The 24,540-nt window shown below is 41.1% G+C and overlaps 1 protein-coding gene across 2 annotated transcripts in view; it reads left to right on the forward strand.

Moving 5' to 3' along the window:
- The window catches only part of PMM2 (phosphomannomutase 2), a 27,432-nt gene extending 10,310 nt beyond the window's left edge, over positions 1–17,122 (forward strand). For both annotated transcript variants that reach the window (XM_075831316.1, XM_075831315.1), the window contains 5 exons: positions 2,080–2,171; positions 3,092–3,191; positions 6,153–6,228; positions 6,308–6,423; positions 16,313–17,122. In XM_075831316.1, coding sequence (XP_075687431.1) covers positions 2,080–2,171; positions 3,092–3,191; positions 6,153–6,228; positions 6,308–6,423; positions 16,313–16,417 — 489 coding nt within the window. In that variant the 3' untranslated portion in view covers positions 16,418–17,122. The remainder of the gene's footprint in view (positions 1–2,079; positions 2,172–3,091; positions 3,192–6,152; positions 6,229–6,307; positions 6,424–16,312) is intronic.
- Positions 17,123–24,540: the final 7,418 nt, after the last annotated feature.

Consider the following 24,540-nt stretch of genomic DNA (forward strand, 5'->3'; position numbering starts at 1 on the left):
TTGGAATAAATAAATACTATTGTAGTTCAGGCCGTTACGGACGCGGCAATACCAATTATGCATTAATTTATTCATTTTAATTTTTCTTTAATAATAAAGGACTGATGAGGGAAAAAGGGGGATTTTTACTTTTATTACTTTTTTATTTTTTTTTATTTTTTGTATACAAATTTTACATTTTATTAGTTTTTTTGGTCCCATTAGGGGACTTGAAGGCAGGAGGCCCTTATCACAATTCTAACGTGCGTAGTGCAGTGTATGAGAGCTGTCAGCTATTCGCTGACAGCAAGCATAGTGGATCCTGACTTTGTCAGGACCCACTAGGCTTCCATAGATGGCATAGCCGGAGGCCATTGTTAGGCCTCTGGTTGCCATAGCAACCATCGGCGCCCGTGATGTTGCGGGACGTCGATGGTGTTTTAACCCCTAAGAAGCTGTGATGGCTATTGAACTCGGCTTCTAAGCGGTTAATCAGCGTGGACCACCACGATCGGTCCCTGCTGAAGAAGCTACTGTATGAGACCGCAGTTGTCACAGCTCCTGTATGTGAGGGGAGGGGGGGGCCGGAATGGCCTTTAGACCCGTGATGTGCTATTAGGTCATGGAGCGCGAACAATACGCTTATCTTGACCTAATAGGACGTGCAGGAGCGGGAAGGGGGTTAAACAATGTGTTAACTTTATTACATGGGAAAATACGATCGTGGCAATATCGTATGTATTTAATTTTTTTAATACTTCTGCTAAATAAAACTATTTTTTTTAGTGTTACTGTGAACACCCCATCCCTATAATAAGCTTTAATTACTTTAAACTAAATTTTCTTTTAGTCCCACTAGGGGATTTCAAAATGCGATCTTCTAATAGCTCATATAATGCTTTAGTATATTAAAGCATTATTACCTGTCCGTGTAAGACTGACATGCAATCGAGGCATATAGCCATAGCAAGGCCAAGTGAGAACAACCACTTGGCACCCCTGGATAATGTTGTGGGGCACCGATGGTGTGAAAGAGGGAGCATCCACTGGGCGTACAATTATGTCCTATTGCGGTTAATCGACCACCGTTAGGATGTAATAGTACGCCCGGTAACGAGAACTGGTAAATTATCCTACAAAGTTTATCATCAGCAAAAACTGACACTTTACTAGCAATCCCATCCACAAGATCATTCAATAAAGAGATTTAAAAGAATTGGGCCTAACACCGATCCTTGTGGTACCCCGCTGCTGACTTCAGCCCATTTTGAGTAAATTCCATTTATAACGACTCTTTGTTTTCTGTCCCTTAACCAATTCTTTACCCACTTGCATACACGATGCCCCAGTCCTTGTGTCTGTAGCTTCAGAACAAGACTGTTGTTTGGAACAGTATTAAATGCTTTTGCAAAATCCAAATAAATCACATGAGCCGCATGACCAACATCCAGATTTGCACCTCCTCATAGAAACCGAGCGTGTTAATTAGGCACAATATGTTTCTCATGAATCCCTTGATGTTATAACTTTAAGGGTATGTTAACACGGTGCGGTAAAATCGTGTTGTTTTTTTTTACCCTGATTAATGCGAAATTCATGGTATTTCATGAGATTTTACTAACATAACTGCATAACATAAACGCTACATCTTTCGTTGGGGGGGATCCCATTTTATTCTGATGAGTCAAGTACAGGCAAATATTTTTCCTGGCAGTATCTCTGCTAGCCGTCATGAATGTAACTATCAAGTAGAATGCCGGAATGGATTTTATATCTCCAAATATAAATTCTATCCGTGTTCTCATCACAAAGTTACTTTATTTCAAGTATTGTTATGATTGTTTTTCTATTCTTCTAAACTAATTAATTCTTACTGGATATACCATTACCTCAGTGGTCTCCAACCTATGGCTCCACAGCTGTTGCAATACTACAATTCCGAGCATGCCGGTCAGCCACAGGTTGGAGACCCCTGCAGTACATGATGCGTCCAAATCTGCTACATTTTACAGTCCTTTCTTGGCAACAATAGCAATATTGTATCATTTGGCAACGTTCTGCATGTTATTATATGGATACCGTATGCTTTTACTGTTACAGAGCATCCATGCCCACTTGGGAGAGGACTTATTACAAGAAATAATCAATTACTGCCTGGCATATATTGCCAAACTCAAACTACCAAAGAAAAGGTTTGTAAAAGGAAATATTTGTTTTGTATTTTAATCCTTGTAGAATTGGATCACCCCAATACATGTAGCGGGATTACTGCATTAGTGATGCTCCGCTTCATGCCGCTCCCCTTCTGTGAAGACCTGCTATACTTGTGGTCTATTAGGAAGAAAGGCACTGCAAGATGTCACATGTTTTTGTTTTTTAAAAATACCATTTCCATGTTTTACTTGGTAAAAAGCGATTGTTCAGTTAGGACCGTTAAATTATTTTTTTTATTTGTGAATGAGCAAGGAAACTTTAATGAAAAAGAGTGGTAGTCTTTGGCAGAATTCTTCTTTAAAAGTATAAATTTCACGGTTGCGTTGTATAATCCGTTACTCTGATCCCTTTTTAGATCACAATAAGGATAAAAATGGATCTGTTGAAAATCCCATTGCAATCAAAATAACAGATGCAAACGGATTACAATAATTTTGTATCCGTTTTACGTTGACACCAATGATAAAAATAACCCATCCATCAGTTTTTTGGAACGGATAAAAAGTCCTGTACTCTGCGCTTTTATCTCCTCTAAAAAACTGATGACTCACAGAACGGATGCTAACTGATGCAATTAAAATTCCATTGATTTTAATGGGATTTTTAACGGATCCGTTTTTTTATTCTGCTCTAAAAACAGGTCAGAGTAACGGATTGTACAATGCAAATGTGAACTTGGCCTAAGAATTAAAATATTAGGGACAGATTAAATGGGTGACATTTAATCCATGGCTGTGCCAAGTCTTCCTTCTATTAGCCAGAATAGTTCCAACTCTGGAAGTCCCAAGCAGGAGAACCTCCTCTATGATGTCCATATTCCCAAATAGGACAAATAAAAATATATGAATTCAAAATATTTGTAACAAATGCCTCAAATCTGCCTGTTTTGTAATTTCAGGGGAACATTTGTTGAATTTCGTAATGGAATGCTTAATGTCTCCCCTATTGGAAGGAACTGCACCCAAGAGGAACGTATTGAGTTCTATGAATTGGATAAAGTAGGTGAAACATTCCAAATAGTCTGAAAAATATGGGATATTTATTTTAAGATGCACCAGACTTAACTGGTAGTCTAGTCTAGTCTAGTGTAGTGGAGGGTTAATGCCAGTTTCCTTGATTGTCCAGGGTAGTAGTGGACTTAATACTAGTTTTTCTGATGGATTAGGATACTGCAGGGGTTAATGCCTACTGCCTTGGCGGTCTAAGGCAGTGAAGGGGTTAATGTTTGCTTCCATGGTCATTTAGGGAAATGGGAGTGGGGGGGTTAATGTCTTCATTCCTGGTGGTCTAAGATGGAAGGTAGGGTATTATGTGGTGTGCAGGCTTCAGCCATGTGCACGTTCAGCGCTGCTTCCCTCATCATAGAGCCGCACAGCTCTCCCTATGATCTGGCAGAGAGCTAAAGGCCCTTTTAAACCCATCGGTGCAGCGAGCGCTGATCAACCAGACATCGTTGATTGGCACTCGTTTTCTGCTGTCACAAGGAGCTATGGATGGGGACGAGTGATCGGAGTAACGACCCCATACATTATGATCATGTCGGCAGCGCATCTCCGTTTACACAGGGAGATGTGCTGCCGAGGACGATAATATTTTCCTTTTTAAAAACGATACGACCAGCAGATGATCGCGCGTTTGCTCGTTCATCTTCTGATCGCTGCCCTGTTTACACAGGGCAATTAGGTTCTATGAACGCTCGTCAGCCCGATAATCGCCCAGTGTAAAACCCCCTTATGTCCAGACTATAAGATGCATTCCAGATCTTGTTTACGACTATAAGGGTATGTGCACACGTAGAGTCAAAAACTTCTCAAAATACGGAGCTGTTTTCAAGGGAAAACAGCCCCTGATTTTCAGACGTTTTTTTGAGCAACTCGCGTTTTTCGCGGCGTTTTCACAGTGTTTTTTACGGCCGTTTTTGGAGCTGTTTTCATTGAAATCTATGAGAAAACAGCTCCAAAAAACGTCCCAAGAAGTGTCCTGCACTTCTTTTGGAGGCTGTAATTTTACGAGCCATCTTTTGACAGCGAGGCGTAAAATGACAGGTCGTCTGCACAGAACATCGTAAGACCCATTGAAAGTAATGGGCAGATATTTGCCGACGTATTGGAGCCGTTTTTTCAGACGTAATTCGAGGTGTAAAACGCCTCCATTACGTCTGAAAATACGTCGTGTGAACCCAGCCTAAGTTAGAAAGCTAGCCCTATGAATAGGATAAAAGTTGGTGATCAGCCGATCCGTTCACATGCAGCGGATTAGCTGTGGTTTTTCAGTGCAGCATTCACAAGTAAAGTACAGTACAATTCATATGTTTTAAGAAAATCCTATGCACACGCTGTGGAAAAAATCTGAGCGGATTTGATAAAATCCACAGCATGTCCAGTCTGCCAGAGATTTTTTTCTGCTTTAATTTTTTTAACTACTCTGGAATACCAACTGCATTGTGATCGGTCACTGTTGGCAAAAAGGTCTTTTTTTTTTTTTTTTTTTTTTTGTAAGACCAGACCAATTTTGATAAATGAGGCCCACTGTATCTGGTAGTTGTCCATAATCCCATACTTTTCTACTTTCAATAATCATTTTCAGGGAGGCTTGAGTAGAATTTTTTTCTACTTTCATAAGTACATTCCAAGCTCCCAAAACATCAGTCATTGCCTGAAAAACTGTGCCAGCAGAGTGCCCCCCCCCCCATCCATAGTGCCAGCAGAGTGCCCCCCCCCCCCCCCCCATAGTGCTCACTGTATACATATTCATACAGCTGCCTTGAAATCAATGTTGGAAATATAAGTACATCTACTTCAAACTCCCCCTAGTGGTGGTGGCTGTGCTGGGAGTTTGGGAGAGTAGGCAAGTATACCATAACCTGAAGTTGATGCTGATTGGCTGATCAGATTTTGTTTTGTTCAATCTTGCTGCATCTAGTGAGCTTTGTCTGTACATAGTCATAAATGTTGTGTTTGTCAAAAATACAGTTGGCTGATCAATCGGTTCATCTGTCAGGCCTCATGCACACGACCGTATTTTTTCCCAGCCGTAAATACGGGTCCGGTGTCACACGTATTCCACCCGTTTTGCACCAGTATTTACGAACCCGTGCCCGTAAATATGGGTCCGGTGTCACACGTATTCCACCCGTATTTACGAGCACGTTTTTGGCGGCAAAATAGCACTGCACTAATCGGCAGCCCCTTCTCTCTATCAGTGCAGGATAGAGAGAAGGGACAGCCTTTTCTGTAATAAAAGTTAAAGAAATTCATACTTACCCGGCCGTTGTCTTGGTGACGCGTCCCTCTCTTCACATCCAGCCCGACATCCCTGGATGACGCGGCAGTCCATGTGACCGCTGCAGCCTGTGATTGACCTGTGATTGGCTGCAGCGGTCACATGGCCTGAAACGTCATCCAGGACGTCGGGCCGGATGTCGAGAGGGACGCGTCACCAAGGCAACGGGCGGGAGACCGGACTGGAGGAAGCAGGAAGTTGTCGGTAAGTATGAACGTCTTTTATTTTTATTTTTTACAGGTTTATACTGATCGGTAGTCACTGTCCAGGGTGCTGAAAGAGTTACTGCCGATCAGTTAACTCTTTCAGCTCCCTGGACAGTGACTATTTACTGACGTCGCTTAGCAACGCTGCCGTAATGACGGGTGCACACATGTAGCCACCCGTCATTACGAGAGCTCCATAGACTTCTATGGACTGTCCGTGCCGTTATTACGGCCTGAAATAGGACATGTTCTATCTTTTTCAACGGCACGGGCACCTTCCCGTAAGCATACGGGGAGGTACCCGTGGCCAATAGAAGTCTATGAGCCCGTTATTACGGGTCGTAATTACGACCCGTAATAACGGGAGTTTTTACGGTCGTGTGCATGAGGCCTCAGAAGGTAGAAATTTAATTTCTATATTAAATATTTATAAATCTTATCAAGTTCTTTTATTTTTATTTTTTCTCTTAGAAAGAACATTTTCGAGACAAGTTTGTTGCAGACTTGCGGAAGGAGTTTGATGGCAAAGGCCTTACATTTTCAATAGGTAATACATTGAAGTTCTTTCCAGCCCTGGAGTTTAGATTTTGACAACTTTAATAAAACCAGTTGTTCCCTATCGATAGGTGGTCAGATCAGCTTTGATGTGTTTCCCAATGGCTGGGATAAGACGTACTGCCTAGGAATTCTTGAAAAGGAGACGTTCTCCCAAATCTACTTCTTTGGAGATAAAACCATGCCGGTGAGTATTCCGTATATGTTTCTCATGGTCTGCATTGAGTTATTTCAGGTTAACTTCACCTATTCAGTTAGATTTTCATGCATTTCACCTCCCTCCATAGATAAGTCAGGTACATCTGCTTATCACTAACTTCCTTAACCCCTTCCCTCATCAGCAATTTTTTGGATTTTCACTTTTGTTTTTTCCTCCCCACCTTCCAAATGAGATATATATATATATATATATATATATATATATATATATATTATTTTTTCCGTCTATATCGCCATATGAGGGCTTGTTTTTTGCAGGACAAGTTGTAGTTTTTCATGGCAAAATTTATTGTACCCCATAATGTACTGGGAAGCTGAAACAAAATTATTTGTTGGGTGAAATGGGCAAAAAACAGTGATTACGTCATTAATTTGGGAGGTCTTGTTTTTACGGCATCCATCAGGCGGTAAAAACTACATATTCACCTTATTCTACAGGTTGATACGATTACGGCGATACAAAATTTATATGTTTTGATTTTATGTTTTACTACTTTTAAAAAAAAAACAAAAAAAAAAACCTATTTGAATTAAAAAAAATCTTTTGTGTCGCCATATTCTGAGCCATAACTTTTCAAAATTTTCATTTTTATGCGACTTTTTGATTACTTTTTATTTCATTTTTTTTTTGGAGCACCAAGGTGACCAAAAAACAGCAACAGTGTTTTACACATATATATTTCTTTTACGGCATTCAACAAGCAGGTTAACAACGCTATATTGTGATAGTTCGGACTTTTACGTATGCGGGGATACCAGGTATGTTAACTTTTTTTTTTTTTTTTTTTTTTTGAACATTGATTTAGGGAAAAAATTTGAAAAGGGTTTTTTTTTACTTTTATTTTTTTGGAACATAAAAAAAAACTTTAACTGTTTTTTACTTTTTTTTTTTATTCGTCCCCCTAGGGGACTTAAAGCAGCGATCGTTGGATCGCTTGCATGATATACTGCAATACTAATGACAGATTCTGACAGTCTGCTTGAAGCTCTGTCGGAGGCAGAGCTTCAAAGGAGTACAAAGATGGAAGACCTGGGGGCCTTTGTTAGGCCCCCAGGCTGCCATAACAACTGTTGTTACCGGCCGATCGTGCCGCGGGGGGGGGGGGCGCGATAGCTTGTATGAGGGGGCGCCCCCCTAATTTGTAACACTTTAGATGCCACGGTCGCGATTGACTGTGGCATTTAAAGAGGCTCTGTCAGCAGATTATAAGTGCCCTGTTTCCTACATAACAGTGTAGCTAACAGTGGTTTTTATTTTGAAAAACTATAATTTTTGAGCAAGTTATGAGCAATTAAAGGGAATGTGTCGCTAGAATTTTTTTTGTTTTTGTTAAGCAGTTAGTGTATACGTGATTGATTGCACATTGTTTTAATTTTTTCTGAAGTCAGGAAATATTATAAATTAAATTCTAATTTATAACATTTCCCAGCGCTGGTCACTAGATGGAGCAATTCCCAAAATTGCAGCATTGGCATGTGGTAAAGCAGCCACATTGCTTTATGCTGCAAAATTTGAGAATACACACTCGCTCTAGTGAGCTCACAGAATCCCCCCTTCCTTATCCTGGCTAGTGCCGGGAGAAAGGAGGGGATTGAACGGTCAAACCTCCTACACTGTGTGTCGCCATTTTTTGAGCTAACACACAGTGTAGTAGGTTTACATACAGTAGTAATCGCACAGTAAAACACAAACAAAAACAGACATAACTTACCTGCTCCTGTCGCCGCTCCCTCCGGTCCGTCTGTTCCCTCCGCTCCTAGTGCTTGCTTCAGAACACATGTCCAGAAGTCGCGACCGACAGTAGTAATCTCTGTCCGGCCGCGGCTTCCGGTCCACAACAAAATGGCGCCGGACGTCGCTTGGCCGAAGACCTTACATTTGGACTGTGTGGGAGCGGCGCATGAGCCGTTCCCACACAGATCGCGTACGCTATAGTGGATGGAACGGCTCCCGTTCGCATTCTCTATGGGGATGTGTGTGCCGTATTCCATCACTGTATGTGTCGTTAATCGACACACACAGAGATGGAAAAAAAAAATGGCAGCCCCCATAGAGAAGTAAAATAAATAAAAACGTAAAAAGTACAACACAGCAACAGAAATAAATAACATTTATTTAAATATCAAACTAAAACCAATAACATATAAAAAAAATATATTTTCGCGACACTCGTCCTTTAAAGGGAATGTGTTGCCAGCAAAACCTGTATTTTTTTTTTTTTTAGTTAAACATTTAGTGTGTAGGTGATTAAACATTGTTCACATTTTTTTTTATTTTTTTCACGAGTCAGGAAATATTATAAATTAGATTCTAATTTATAATATTTCCCAGTGCTGGTCACTAGATGGAGCTATTCCCAAAATTGCAGCATTGCATGTGGTAAAGCAACCACATTGCTTTTTGCTGCAAAATTTGGAAAAAAGCACTCGCTCTAGTGAGCTCTGAGAATCCCCCCCTCCTTTATCCTGGCTAGTGCCGGGATAAATGAGGGGATTGAACGGTCTAACCTCCTACACTGTGTGTCGCCACTTTTTGAGCTAACACACAGTGTAGTAGGTTTACATACAGTAGTAAACACACACAGACACGAACATACATAGAAATCTCTTACCTGCTCCTGCCGCCGCGGCTCCCTCCAGCCCGTCCGCTCCGTCTGCTGCCGCTGGTCCAAGTGCACAAGTCCGGAAGCCGCGACCGGAAGTAGTAATCTTACTGTCCGGCCGCGACTTCCGGTCCACAGGAAAATGGCGCCGGACGGCGCGCATTTCAAATTGGACTGTGTGGGAGCGGCGCATGCGCCGTTCCCACACAGACGGCGTACACAGAAGTGGATGGGACGGGACCCGTTCGCAGTCCCTATGGGACTGTGGCTGCCGTATTCCATGTCTGTATGTGTCGTTAATCAACACATACAGAAATGGAAAAAAAAATGGCAGCCCCCATAGGGAAGAAAAAGTGTAAAAATAAGAAAAAGTAACACACAAACACACAAATTAATCCAAACGTTTTTAATAAAGCACTAACATCTTTGACATATTAAAAAAAAAATTGTGATGACACTGTTCCTTTAAAGACCAACTGGGCATGTTTGTACAACACCCAGTTGGTCAAAAGTACAGAGGAGTGTATGAGGCTGACCAATCAGCGTCATACACTTCTCATTGTTCCAGCCCAGCGTGATCCACAGCACAGTGTGATTGTGCAGTAAAAGAAGCTGGGCTGGAACAATGAGAAGTGTATGACGCTGATTGGTCAGCCTCATACACTTCTTTACAACACCCACTTGGTCAAAAGTAAAAACATGCCCAGTTGGTCTTTAACCCCTTAAGGACGCAGCCTAGTTTGGGCCTTAAGGCTCAGAGCCCATTTTTCAAATCTGACATATTTCACTTTATGTGGTAATAACGTCGGAATGCTTAAACCTATCCAAGCGATTCTGAGATTGTTTTCTCGTGACACTTTGGGCTTCATGTTCGTGGTAAAATTTGGTCGATATATTCAGTCTTTATTTGTGAAAAATTGCAAAATTTAGAGAAAATTTACAAAAAATAGCATTTTTCAGAATTTAAATGCATCTGCTTGAAAAACAGACGGTTATACCACCCAAAATAGTTACTAGTTCACATTTCCCATATGTCTACTTTAGATTGGCATCGTTTTTTGAACATTATTTTATTTTTCTTGGACGTTACAAGGCTTAGAACATAAACAGCAATTTCTCAAATTCTTAAGAAAATTTCAAAAGCCTTTTTTTGAAGGTGCCAGTTCAGTTCTGAAGTGGATTTGAGGGGCCTATGTATTAGAAACCCCCATAAAACACCCCATTTTAAAAACTAGACCCCTCAAAGTATTCAAAACAGCATATAGAAAGTTTTTTAACCCTTCAGGCATTTCACAGGAATTAAAGCAAAGTGGAAATGAAATTTGCAAATTTCATTTTTTCTGCTGAATTTCAATTTTATTCAATTTATTTTTAGTAACAGAGAAGGTTTTACCAGAGAAATACTACTAAATATGTATTGTCCAGATTCTGCAGTTTTTAGAAATGTCCCACATGTGCCTCTACTGCGCTCGTGGACTAAAACACAATCCCTAGAAGCAAAGAAGCACCTAGTGCATTTTGAGGCCTCTTTTTTATTAGAATATATTTTAGGCAGCATGCCAGGTTTGAAGAGGTGTTGAGGTATCAAAACAATGGAAACCCACCAGAAGTGACCCTATTTTGGAAATTACACCCCTCAAGGAATTCATTTATGGTTTTTGTTATCATTTTGACCACACAGTTTTTTCACAGCACCTATTTGAATTGGGCTGTGAAATGAAAAAAATGATATTTTTTCCAATAAGATGTCATTTTTGATCAAAATTTCTTATTTTCACAGGGAACAACATACCACATTTTGTTGCCCAATTTGTCCTTAGTGCGGCAATACCCCATTTGTGGTGATAAACTGCCGTTTGGGCCCATGGGAGGGCTCAGACGGAAAGGAGCGCTATGTGTTTGTTGGAGTCCAGATTTTGCTGGATTGGTTTTCGGGTGCCATGTCGCATTTGCAGAGGCCCAGAGGTATCAAAGCAATGGAAACCCACCAGAAGTGACCCCATTTTGGAAACTACACCCCTCAAGGAATTCATTTATGGTTTTTGTTATCATTTTGACCGCACAGTTTTTTCACAGCACCTATTTGAATTGGGCTGTGAAATGAAAAAAAATGATATTTTTTCCAATAAGATGTCATTTTTGATCAAAATTTCTTATTTTCACAAGGAACAACATACCCCATTTTGTTGCCCAATTTGTCCTTAGTGCGGCAATACCCCATTTGTGGTGATAAACTGCCGTTTGGGCCCATGGGAGGGCTCAGAAGAAAAGGACCACCATTTGCCTACTGGAGCTTTTCTGGTGCTAAGTCATGTATGCAGAAGCCCCTGAGGTACCAGTACAGTTGAAACCCCCGAGAAGTGACCCCATTTTAAAAACTACACCCCTTAAGACATTCATCTAGAGGTGTAGTGAGAATTTTGACCCCACAGGTACTGTGTAAAAGATAATGCGCAGCAGATGGTGCAGTGTGAGATTTGCAATTTTATATATATATATGCCATTTCAGTGTCCAATATAGTGTGCCCAGCATGCGCCACCGGAGATATACACCCCTTAAATTGTAATGTGGGTTCTCCTGGGTACGGCAATACCCTACATGTGGCTGTTATCAGCTGCCTGGGCATACGGCAGGGCTCAGAAGGGAAAGATGAGGGGGGTAAGCTGTGCGGAGTGCATCAGGGTAAATTAAAAATCAAGGGATGTATGATACATTTTAAAACAATCTTTTATACAGAGCCCTGGTTTTTCGGGACACGTGTCACATTGATATATTGTGTTCTTCCTTATCCCCCTCTTATAGCAGACTCTGCACCTCTTTTGACTCTTTCCCTTTCCACTGGTTTGGGGAACTTCTCCTGGAAAGTGTTGCCCTGGTACGATGCGTGTGGCCTCGCTTCCAGAAGTACTGGGTGCCCCCCCTTCCTGGTCCCTAAAGATTAGATCTTGAAATTCCAGGATAGTTCCCCTCTGGCCTGCACATCGACGTAGCAGGTACGCATTGTACAAAGCCATCTGTATGATGTGCCCGGCCAGCTTCTTATACCACACCGCATGGCGCTGTAGGGCTTCAGAACTTGATTTGACAAGTCCATCCCTCCCATGTACCTATTGTAGTCCAGGATGCAGTCTGGTTTGGGGCTGGCCTTTCCTTCATATATCCTAAACCTGTAGGTATACCCTGATGCACTCTCACAGCTTATACATCTTCACGCCATACCTTGCCCTCTTACCTGGCAGGTACTGGCGGAATTGAACCCTCCCTTTAAAATGTACCAGGGACTCATCAATAGAAAAACACTTCTCGGGGGTGTATGCTGGGAAAACCGGACACTGAAACGGTCTAATAGGGGTCTCCGTTTATACAAACGGTCAAAACTGGGGTAATCTCGGGGTGGGCACGGCTCATTATCAGTATAATGTAAGAAGCGAAGTATTGCCTCATTTATTTATTTTTTTAGGTTCCAGTTCATTTCTGAAGTTGCTTTGAGGGGCCCATATATTAGAAACCCCTATCAAACACCCCATTTTAGAAACTAGACCCCTCAAAGTATTCACAACAGCATTTAGAAAGTTTATGAACCCTTTAGGTGTTTCACAGAAATTTAGAGCAAAGTAGAGGTGAAATTTACTCTTTTTATACCATTTTTTTTATAACACAAAAGGATTTATCAGAGAAACACAAATTAATACTTATTGCCCAGATTCTGCAGTTTAAAGAAATATCCCACATGTGGCCCTAGTGCGGTAATTTACTGAAGCACCGGCCTCCGAAGCAAAGGAGCACCTAGCGGATTTTGAGCCCTCTTTTTTTATTAGGCACCATGTCCGGTTTGAAGAGGTCTTGTGGTGCCAAAACATTGGAAACCGCCCAAAAGTGACCCCAATTTGGAAACTAGACCCCTTGAGGAATCCATTGTAGTTTTCTTGGGGTGCATGCGGCTTTTTGATCAGTTTTTATTCCATTTTTAGGTGGCGTGGTGACTAATAAACAGCAATTCTACTATTGTTTTTGTATACTTTTTTTTTTACAGCGTGCACCGTGCGCTATAAATGACATATTCACTTTATTCTGCGGGGCGATACGATTACGGCGATACCAGATGTTTATAGTTTTTTTTATGTCTTATGGTGTTTGCACAATAAAATACGTTTTGTAAACAATCATTCACTTTTTGTGTTACCTTATTCTAATAGCCATAACGTTTTTATTTTTCAATCAATAAAGCCGTGCGAGGACTTATTTTTTGCGTAACGAACTGTAGTTTCAATCAGTACCATTTTTCGGTACATGCGACTTTTTGATCTCTTTTTATTCCATTTTTTGCGAGGTGAAGTGACTAAACAATTGTGATTCTGGTTCGGTTTATTAATATTTTTTTTTTACGGCGTTCACCGTGCGGGATAAATAACAAAATAATTTTGTAGTTCAGGCCGTTACGGACGCGGCGATACCAATTATGTACAGTTTATTTGTTTGTTTATATATTTTTATTAATAATAAAGGACTGATAAGGGAAAAGGGGGATTTTTACTTTTATTACTTTTAAAACTTTTATTTTCTTATTTTTACACATCTTTTTTTTTACTTTATTACTTTGTCCCACTAGGGGACTTGAGGGCAGGAGGCCCTGATCGCTATTCTAATACACTGCACTACATGCGTAGTGCAGTGTATTAGAACTGTCAGCTACTCACTGACAGCAAGCATAGTGGGTCCTGACGTTGTCAGGACCCACTAGGCTTCCGTCTATGGCATAGCCGGACGCCATTGTTTGGTGTCCGGTTGCCATAGTCACCATCGCCGGCCGCTATCGCGTAGCAGGCCGGCGATGGCGGATTAACCCCTAAGAAGCCGCGATCGCTATTGAACGCGGCTTCTGAGGGGTTAATCGACGTGGGAGCTCCGCGATCGGTCCCGGCACATTGAGCAGTGATAGTCTGCTGTCGGAAACAGCAGCTATCACAGCTCATGAACGCACCCCGCGCGAACGGCGCCGTGTTTACTCCATGACCTACTATTAGGTCACTGAGCGCGAACGCTACAGTTAGCATGATCTAATAGTAGGTCATGGAGCGTTAAGGGGTTAAGAAGATCAGACTATGTAGGAGATAGGACACTTATAATGTGGTGACAGAGCCTCTTTAAGGTGTTAAACGCCCATTGCAGGGAGGTTTCTGCTGTGTAACACAGCCGTCACCCGCTGTGTATGGAGCCAGCTCAGCCCGCAAGCTCGCTCTATACTTCCCCTTAACCCTTATCACGTACAGTTACATGATAATGCTTTAAGAGGTTGCCTCACCCAGACAACCCCCTGTCCATATGTCTTATCAGAGTATATGGATGTCATAGAGGGGGGTCCCCATTCAGGAACCCCATTAGGTTCACTATGCATGAAAGTCATACACTATATACGCTTGAAGACAAAAAGATCTGGTGAGATGTGAACTTCCGTGGACTTGCAGTTTTTGTTATCTTGAGAAGCAGCTGCAATATGTTGGAGCTCTAGAAATATGGCTAAATATTATTGTATAAGTGGTAATGCTAAATTAAGAACATGTTGTCTGTCAGGTTAACATTCTGCTTAAAGTAAATTATGATAATGGCCACCAGATGGAGACAGGAATACGCTCTGTTCTGTACGTGTCGCACTAGTTCTGCGCAGCATTTCATTGTGGGGTTTTCCTTTGGGTGCTTTTATAAACTTGATCCATAGATCATCTTATTCGAAAGAAATAACAGTTAAATATTATACTAATGTTATCATGTAACCATTTCTAACAACAAACTTAAAATGAGTAGAGTAGAAGCTTGCACTCCCACAGCTCCATTAGGCCTCATTCACACGACAGGGTCCTGTCGGCCGGGAAAATCTGCCAAAAACGGCCGGTGTGCATCCGGTTTGCATCCGTTCCGATTCCGTTCCGGGCCCTGTTGCCGTTTTTACCGGCCGATTTGCATCCGGTTTTTTCCCTGACCGTTTTTTAATCGGATTAATTTTTTGCACTTTAATTATTTTTTTATTATTATGGTCTGTCCCTCAAAGGTCAAAAAAGACCTTTTTGGAACTTTTAATATTTTTTTTCTTTCTTTTACACCAGGCTTTTCCCCTGTTACAGGGGAAATCAGCCCTCTGACAGTGACGATTGTCACTAACTGGGCTGTGCTGGGTCTTGTTAGACCCAGCAGCAGTCTGTCACTAACGGCACCCGGCGATCATGTGACCAGTCACATGATCACCGGGAGGAATAGAGACCGCGCCGCTGCCTCTATTCATATACACAAGGCTCATTGAGCGCGGTGTAAAAAGACATCGGAGAAGACAGAAGCAGCGAAAGCTGCTTCTATCCTCTCCTCAGGATCCCCGGCGGTCTCTGACAGCCGGAGACCCGACATTCAGCTGCCCGATCGCGCGGGCAGCAAGTTAAAACCCGAGCCGTAAAAAGTCTATGGCTCGGGTTTTAAGGACCTTGACCGCTGGCCGTAAAAACACAGCCAGCGGTCGGGAACCGTAACAAGCAGGGGAAGGGAGCCAGCGCAGCGCTCCCTTCCACCTGCTGTACACACTGGCCCTGCCACACAGTATCACCAGCGTAGCCATTCGTCCGAATGGCATCAACTCCTCCTCCTCACATGCACTCTGCGCTGTGAGGGTGTGTTCACACGCAAACTCAAAAACGTCTGAAAATACGGAGCTCTTTTTCAAGGGAAAACCGCCTCTGATTTTCAGGCATTTTGAAGCTGAAAATGAAGCTTCTTTTAATTTGGAGCTTCTTTTCAGGCATTTTGTGAGGCGTTTTTCATAGTGTTCAATGGAAAATCCGCTCCAAAAAACACCTCAAGAAGTGACATGCTACTTCTTTTTACGGAGCGTCTTTTTACACTCCGTTTTTTAAAACAGAGGCGTAAAAAGACGCCCCGTATGAACTAAATCCTAAATCTTGTCCTTGATGTGATATTTATTCATAGGTGCGGGTTGCGTAATATTTGAGTGAACTAGATTTTAAAATAATTCTATTGATATTAATTCTATAAATATTTGTAATTTCCTTCCCTGCAGCCTCTTGCTTGTAATTATGCATAATCATTACAGTAAAATAATCAATTATTGTATAGCAATGATTATTCTGTTTATGAGCCTGTTATGAAATATTTCTTCCAAATACAATACAATGATTAGCCGGTGGCAGGAAACCTGATCCATGCCGTGACTTGTGGTCGCGCTTATCTTCTCTCTCTGGCTTTCTCCTCAGGGCGGTAATGACTATGAAATCTACACCGATCCAAGAACAATTGGTCATTCTGTAACGTCGCCTGAAGACACACAGACAATTTGCATAGAATTATTCCTGCAGTAAACTCTTCTACTTGAATGGATTTCAGTCAATGTCTCGTAATACTATACTGGGAATTTTGAGTGGAAATTGTCCCTTAATGGGTTTAATATGAAGGGTGATGGAGTCAATATTCACTAGGTAATATGGATCATCTATGTATTTTAGTGACTGATACTCATGATTACTGGAATTCGGGAAAGGCTTCTATATTTTTTGAGCCAGTTGTCTAAATCTAAGTTATTACAAATGTGTATTTTACTGCCTTCCTTCCATTCATACGTCTGTGCCAAAGAATTGAGTATCTGATGGTACCATACACAAATGACTGAACACATCCAAGGTACCGATACAAATTTTACTCCACTTAATACATTTTAATACACCACTAGCACACCACTCCCTAAAAGCGCACCCCCCCCCCCAAATGGAAAAACAAATTTTCCAGTTATTTTAGTCTGCACACTTTTTTGTTTTTCCTAATATAATTGGAGACAGGGAGTTAGTCCTAGTCAGCCATGTGTGTATCTGGTCTGGTATTCCGAGTTCTTCCTGATCTCTTCTCTGTGTTTGTGTTCTATACTCCTATAGCTGCAACCATGTGTCTTCTAAAAATCTTAAAGGGGTCCGACACTCCTACTCTGAAGTAGGAAAGGCCACAACAATTCACGGTCTAACCACATTATAGCAATGTCCGATTACAGTAAAGTGCCTGGTGTAAAGACTACGCTTCCCAGAAAGTACATCACCATGTTAAACCAGCAAGGAACGCAGTACTGGACTATAAAGTCATGTTCACACAGGGTGGATACGCTGCGTAAAAGTACACCGCATATCCATCCTGGAACGCACAGGGATTTCAGTCTGAAAAAACGCACCAAATTACGGTGCAGTTTTTCGGGTGGAACGTCTGCAGTGAGAGGGAGATCAGGTCCTCATCTTACGCTTAATATTTATTAAGCCGGTGATTAAATAGCTGTAAAATGTTAAAGCCACATTTCTACTAGACATTTCGGACCTATAACTGGAAATATATGTACCTGCTCACATTGTGGTAATTTACTGCATAGACCAGATGTTCTATTGTAGTGAATGGATTTTGTGTAATCTTTTACATCATACAGCTAGAAATACCTTGTTTTTTGAGGACCAGCTGCAACGTACTCTATTGGTTGTGGTTATGCCAGTGGTTTCACCATTGACCTTAATGGGGAACTCCACAGCGTTAAAATTTAATGTAAAAACCAGAACTGTGGTTTTCCAGAGACTGTTCTAGAAACGCTTTCCTAGAAAGCTTCCTAGTCACGACTGTTGAAGGCAAAACTGCTGCCGTAATGGTGAGTTTCGCTGTAGCACCATTACTGCAGCGTGTGCAAATACCCTTAGGGCGGATTTACATGAGCGTGTAAACTTTACTCAATTTAATCAGAAAAAAAGCGCTTTTTTTTTTCCCTTCTTAGTTGCGATTTTTGCAGCGGAAAAGCTGCGACTCCGCTGCAAAAATCGCAACTAAGAGAAGGAAAAAAAAAATGAGTAAAGTTTACATTTACCACCCGGGTGTTGTCATAGCGACGCTTCTGTTCTCCATGCAGGCCGGCCTCCTGGGATGAGGTTTCCTCCCATGTGACTATTGCAGCAGTCACATGGGCTGCAGCATCATCCCAGGAGGCCGGACAGCACAGACAGAGGAATGTGTCGCCATGACAACGGAGACCAGGGTAAGTATAAACTTTTTCTGCCACTGCAGACATTCCACTCAAAACTGCACCGCAATTTGGTGCGGTTTTTCAGACTGAATTGCCTGCACGTTCCAGGATGGATATGCGGTGTACTTTTACGCAGCGTATCCACCCTGTGTGAACATGACTTTATAGTCCAGAACTGCATTCCTTGCTGGTTTAACATGGTGATGTACTTTCTGGGAAGCGTAGTCTTTACACCATGCACTTTACTGTAATCGGACATAGTATAAAACCGGTCTAACCACATTATACAGCTAAGCTGTGGCCGTAGCCAAGCATGTTGACAGTTTCCAGCAGAATTCAACAAAACTTGAAATGCAGCTCTCTATTATAAGATATATATATATATATATAAATTCCATGGGTCTGGTACGCTGTGTAAAAGTACCGCTAATAGAGGATGTAACTCCGGATGAGTACACGATAAGTAATGCAGTATACAGGGTTACTCAATATTCTAGATAGATTGTATTTATATATAATCTGTGATAAAAGGTGGATACATATTCCTTTTCAGGAAAGGTCAAATAATGTGAATAAAATATTTTGTAAGGGATTGCCTTCTCATTTTACAAGTGTTTTTGATGTTTAGTAACAATTTATTCTGAATATTTGTTTAAAGTCATATTTATCTAAAAAGGAACCAAGAGAACGTTAGTTCAAAGATGACTTCATAACAAATTTTAGATTTTCACTAGATCCAGTTATTTTTACATAGTGAGGTATTATTTCCAAACATTTTCCCATCCTAGAAGAAAGCCAAATGTTTGTGTATACGGTATATATTAGTCTGAGCACATACAAAACAGATTAGAAAGCTGCCCTCGATAGCATATTGTACCGATTGGGTGTATCTACACATTGCGGTCATTTGTTTTTGCCACGTCATGATCAAAAACGCTATGACCGTAACGTGAATGCACCCTGATACGGTGGTTGATATTTCTAATGGTCTAAACTAGATGTTCTTCAGCCTTTGCACATTCCGCTGGTGTGTAGTGGCAATAAGACAAAGCAGCGGCCCGTGCTCAGTCACATGAATAATATCATTGGACCACGGCGATTCTGTACATTCTTGCGCTATTGTGGGAGGACCAGGGAGACTTCACCATTTATATTAGAACTATATTGTAGTGACTTTACCCAGGGCTTTCCTTATTGTAGATTTAGATTTGATGGTTCAGGCTAAATTATCCGTGCAACATAAATTTTACCAAGATCATAATAAATGTAAAATCTAATATATGGTGTGTCTTGAGCATATATAGTATATTCATAATCTTTTGTACAGAGCATTAGTCCACATCCATGTAATAAAAGACTCATTGGAGGAGCCGTATGCAGAGTTTCTGCGGGGCAAGAACAAGAAAGAAGCCACATTATTTTTTTTTACATGACTGAGCAATTTTTTGTACATCTTTTTCGGTTATATAGTGTAAGAGGGCTAACCCTGCCTCCCTGTTTGAATTTAGTTTGGCTCGTCTTCCCCTTCCTCCTGGGTCCTGATATATAAGTGGCGTTAGGCCTACTGTTTGGTTATCCAAACCCCTTTTCTCCCCCTGAATAACTGTGACAAGTTTATGAGGAGTTAACATTTTATTCTTCAAATATTCACCTTGTTATTGGAAGTTTCTGTTATACTGCATTTATTATTAAGAGGTCGCCGTGAAGTGGCAAGTGGGTTTATACAGTTTGATCAAAATGTTAACAAAGAACCTCATGTTCATGTTTATAAATTATGCCTAGCGGCTCAGATCAACGTATATACTGTGGATTGTGCGGTCCATGTCTATTTTCTCACAATGCTGGCATTTATTAAGCGAACCTTTAAAGAGACAGTACCCCATTACTAAGAACTTGGACTGGTACTGTGTTTTGCCTAGGAGGTTTTTTTTTTGTTGCTGCGCAGAGAAATACGCAACGTGCACATTGGGGGAAGTCGAGATCCATGAAAAGTAGTGGCCACCGTAACCCACATAGGTGCAGAGCAATTAGCGCACTACTACAACCCCACACTTTGAGTATTGGCAGGGCAGACTGTGGTAGAGGGAAGCCTCTTAACCCCTTAAGGACACAGCCTATTTTGGCCTTGTGGACACAGCCGATTTTTGCAAATCTGACGTGTTACTTTATGTGGTAATAACTCCAGAAAGCTTTTGCCTATCCAAGCGATTCTGAGATTGTTTTCTCGTGACATGTTGTACTTTATGATACTGAAAAAAAATTGTCGTTAAATTCAATATTTATTTGTAAAAAACACCAAAATTTGGAAAAATCTGCATTTTTCAAAATTTTAATGTGTCTGCTTGTAAAACAGATAGTAGTACCACACAAAATAGTTACTAGTTTACATTTCCCATAAGTCTACTTTTTTGAACGTCCTTTTATTTTTCTAGGACGTTACAAGGCTTAGAACTTTAGCATCAATTTCTCACATTTTCAAGAAAATTTCAAAAGGCTATTTTTCAGGGACCAGTTCAGTTCTGAAGTGGCTTTGAGGGCCTTATATATTAGAAAGTCCCCATAAATCATCCCATTTTAAAAACTGCACCCCTCAAAGTATTCAAAACAGCATTCAGAAATTATTTGAACCCTTTAGGCGTTTCACAGGAAATAAAGCAAAGTAGAGGTGAAATTTACCAATTTTTTTTTTTTTTTTTTTTTACGAAATTCATTTGTAATACAGTTTTTTCTTTAACAACAAAGGTTTTACCAGAGAAATGCAACTCAATACTTATTGCCCAGATTCTGCAGTTTTTAGAAATATCCCACATGTGGCCCTAGAGTGGTAATGGACTGCAGCACCGGCCTCAGAAGCAAAGGAGCACCTAGTGGGGTTTGAAGAGGTCTTGTGCTGCCAAAACAGTGGAAACTTCCCAAAAGTGACCCCATTTTGGAAACTACACCCCTCAAGGAATTTTTCTAGGGGTATAGTTAGCATTTTGAGCCCACAGGTTTTTTGCTAAATTTATTGGAACTGGTCTGTGAATATGAAAATCTACTTTTTTTCTGAAATAACATACAATGTTTTAGTTTTTACAAGGAATAAAGGAGAAAAAAGCACCCCAACATTTGTAAAGCAATGTCTCCCGATTACAGCAATACCCCATATGTGGCAATAAACTGCTGTTTGGACCCACGGCAGGGCTCAGAAGGGAACGAGCGCCATTTGGATTTTGGAATGCAAATTTTGCTGGAATGGTTTTCAGTGCCATGTCGTGTTTGCAAAGTCCTGGAGGGACCATTTTCAAAATTAAACCCCCTAAGGTATTCATCTAGGGGGTGTAGTGCGCATTTTGAGCCCACATTTTGGTCCAGAACTTATACAAAGTTTCATTTTAAGGGTATTTTTGTCATGCAAAATTTATGATACTGAAGGAATTAACCCCAATATTTATTGCACCGTTTCTTCTGTGTTCAGTAATATCTCTACTTTGGCCATAGTCTGCTGCCTAGCCACACGACAGCGCCCCAAAATATACATCATCCCCAGAAGTTACTCAATTTTGAAAACTTTACCCCCTATATGGATAGTAATGGACCACCAGTCCCCAAAGTATTGTAAGCTTTACTAGAAGTTTTGTCGGTTTTAAGAGGTCAGTGAAGAAACAGAATAGAACTATCTAGAGTCCATACTGTATTGATCATGAACAGCTTGATATCCTCCCCAAAAAAAATGCAAGATGCCCATATCACCAGTTATGAGAATAAATATAACAGCTGAATTTGGCAGAATATGATCATAATAACAGGCAAAGACCAGCAAAAATATAAAAACCTCAGGTTTTTCAAAAGAGATGATAATTATTCACTTCTTAAGGTGTTCATCTAGTGGTGTAATAAGAATTTTTAAAGCACAAGGGGTTGTCAGAAATGTTTGAGGTTGTAGAGAGTAACAATTGTTATTTTTTTCAGATGTGTCAGTTAGTTACATTTTTTTGCAGTTGGTAACAATAGAGAAACAAATGTCTGTTCTGCTTTTTTCTGTAGTACAGAAATATTCCGTATGTTTTATTCATCTAGGGGTGTAATGAGAATTTTTAGTTTTGTTTAGTTATTTTGTGTTCAAGTTTGTAATGGGCACTAAAGCAAGTGGAATAAGGATAAATTTATAAAATTAAAAGGGGCAAAAGTGGCAGTGAATAAATGTGAAAGATGGAAATAAAATTAACAAAATTAATAATCTAAAGAGTGGAAGGTTTTAAAGCAATCTATTATACAAAGGCCAGGTTTGGAGGGGCATGTTTCGAATTGATAGCGAGAATCTTTTCGGATTCCTCGTTTGTAGCACACACGACATTTTTTTTGTGCCCGTAACTTTTTTTCTGTGGGAGGCACCTCTGAAGGAAAATGTTGCCCTCGAACTACTCTTGAGGCTTCACTGGCTGATGTTGAAGGTTCTCCTTCCTCCTCACTGCCTTCAAAAATTCACTTTCGGATGATGTTTTCCTGGTATTCCAGGTATTTTTCGCGATGGCCGGCAGATCTGTACAAAATGTACGAGTTGTACATCGCTACCTGGACAAGATGCATGACAATTTTTTTATACCAGGTCCTGGATTTCCTCATAGCATCATATGGCTTAATAATTTGGTCGGCGAGATCGACCCCCCCCCCCCCCCCATATATTTATTATACGCCTGTATACAAACTGGCTTTGGGGTCTCATCAGATCTGCCTCGCACAGGGACGAGAGTGCTTGCGTCATTATGTATACTTGTGAGCATATGGACGTCTTTCTTGTCCCTATATTTTAAGAAGAGCACCCCATCACTGCACATTGCCCTGCTTTCGCCAATTTGTAGTCTTTGGCCTAGGAGGGCCTTTGGGAGGCCTCTCTGATTTTTCCGTACTGTTCCACAGGCTACGTTTTTTTTTTTTACAATCAGGCATTTAAGTAGTGAAACGCTGGTGTAAAAATTGTCTAGGTACAAGTGGTAGCCGTGGTCTAGCAGGGGGTGCAAGAGATCCCAGACAATTTTACCACTTGTACCTAGGACAAGAGGGCAGTCTGGGGGCTGAATCTTTGTGCCTTTGCCCTCATAAATCCTGAATGTGTATGTGTAGCCAGTTTCAGACTCACATAATTTGTAAATTTTGATGCCGTATCTGGCTCTTTTATTGGGGAGGTACTGCTTGAATTTTAGCCGGCCCTTAAAATGAACGAGTGATTCATCAATTGCGATCTCTTTTCCAGGGGTGTATATTTCACTGAATTTGTTAGTAAAATGTGTGATCACAGGCCGGATTTTATAAAGGCGGTCAGAATTGGGGTCACTTGGGGGTGGGCACTGCAGGTTATCATTATAGTGCAGAAATTTTATTATTGCGTCAAACCTTCCCCTGTACATTGTATTGCGGTACATGGGAGTATGATGCAACACGTCTGTTGACCAATATGATCTCACAGAGGGTTTTTTTGTGATGCCTATATTTAACAGCAACCCCCAGAATTTATGCATTTCCAATGCATTAACAGGATGCCACCTGTTTGGCTTGGCATAAAATGACTGTGGATTAGCGGCAATAAATTGCTCCGCATAAGTTATTTTGCATAACAATAAAATTAACAAACTCATTTGAAATAAGAGTTTGAAAAAAACTTATATCATCAAGACCCACTGTGTCTACATGAATCCCTGAAGTAGCGTTAAATTCTAGAACTTGGGGGGTATAATTAACGGGCGGAGCCCAGAAATGTTCGCTATTATCAGGGTAGACTTGATGGCGGCCCACTTCGTGACTCTGAGGAATTTCCTCATCATCGCTGGAAGATGAAAGAATAAATTCAGATCCGTCACTAGCGGATTCAATATCATTATTATTATTATTATTTTTTTTTTTTAAAAGAGAAGCTCCCACAAGTAGAAGCAGGAGCAGGTAAACAGCGGCAGTGGAGGGGTTAAAGTGGGGTTATCGCTGGTCTGACAGGTGAACACGTCTGGCACGTCTGATCTCTATAATCTTCACTCTCGGACTGAAGAGATCAGACGCTGACAGCCCAGTTACTGTTGTCATGCGCTGTAATTGGTCAGTCACAGAAGACTGACCAATTACAGCGATCGTCATAAGGGGACCGCTATTATTGGTCCCCTGCCGTGTTAGTGTGTCGATCAACTGTCATAAACAGTTGACGGCACAGTTCTGTAACGCTGTCTTTTGACAGGGTGACCGAAATTAGCCAGGACACACCGGTACGTCCCTGTGCCTTAAAGCACTTCAATGCAGGACGTACCGGTGCGTCCTGGTGCGCTAAGGGGTTAAAGACCCATAGCAACACTGTAGGACATGTGACTTTGGCACGCCCCCGACCCTTGTTTAAATACTGCTCAGCTTGGTCGTTAACCCCTTCCTGCTCCTGGACGTACTATTAGGTCATGGTAACTATCGTTCGCGCTCCATGAC

The sequence above is a fragment of the Rhinoderma darwinii genome, chromosome 6 (assembly GCF_050947455.1).
Source record: "Rhinoderma darwinii isolate aRhiDar2 chromosome 6, aRhiDar2.hap1, whole genome shotgun sequence".
Classification (NCBI taxonomy): domain Eukaryota; kingdom Metazoa; phylum Chordata; class Amphibia; order Anura; family Rhinodermatidae; genus Rhinoderma; species Rhinoderma darwinii.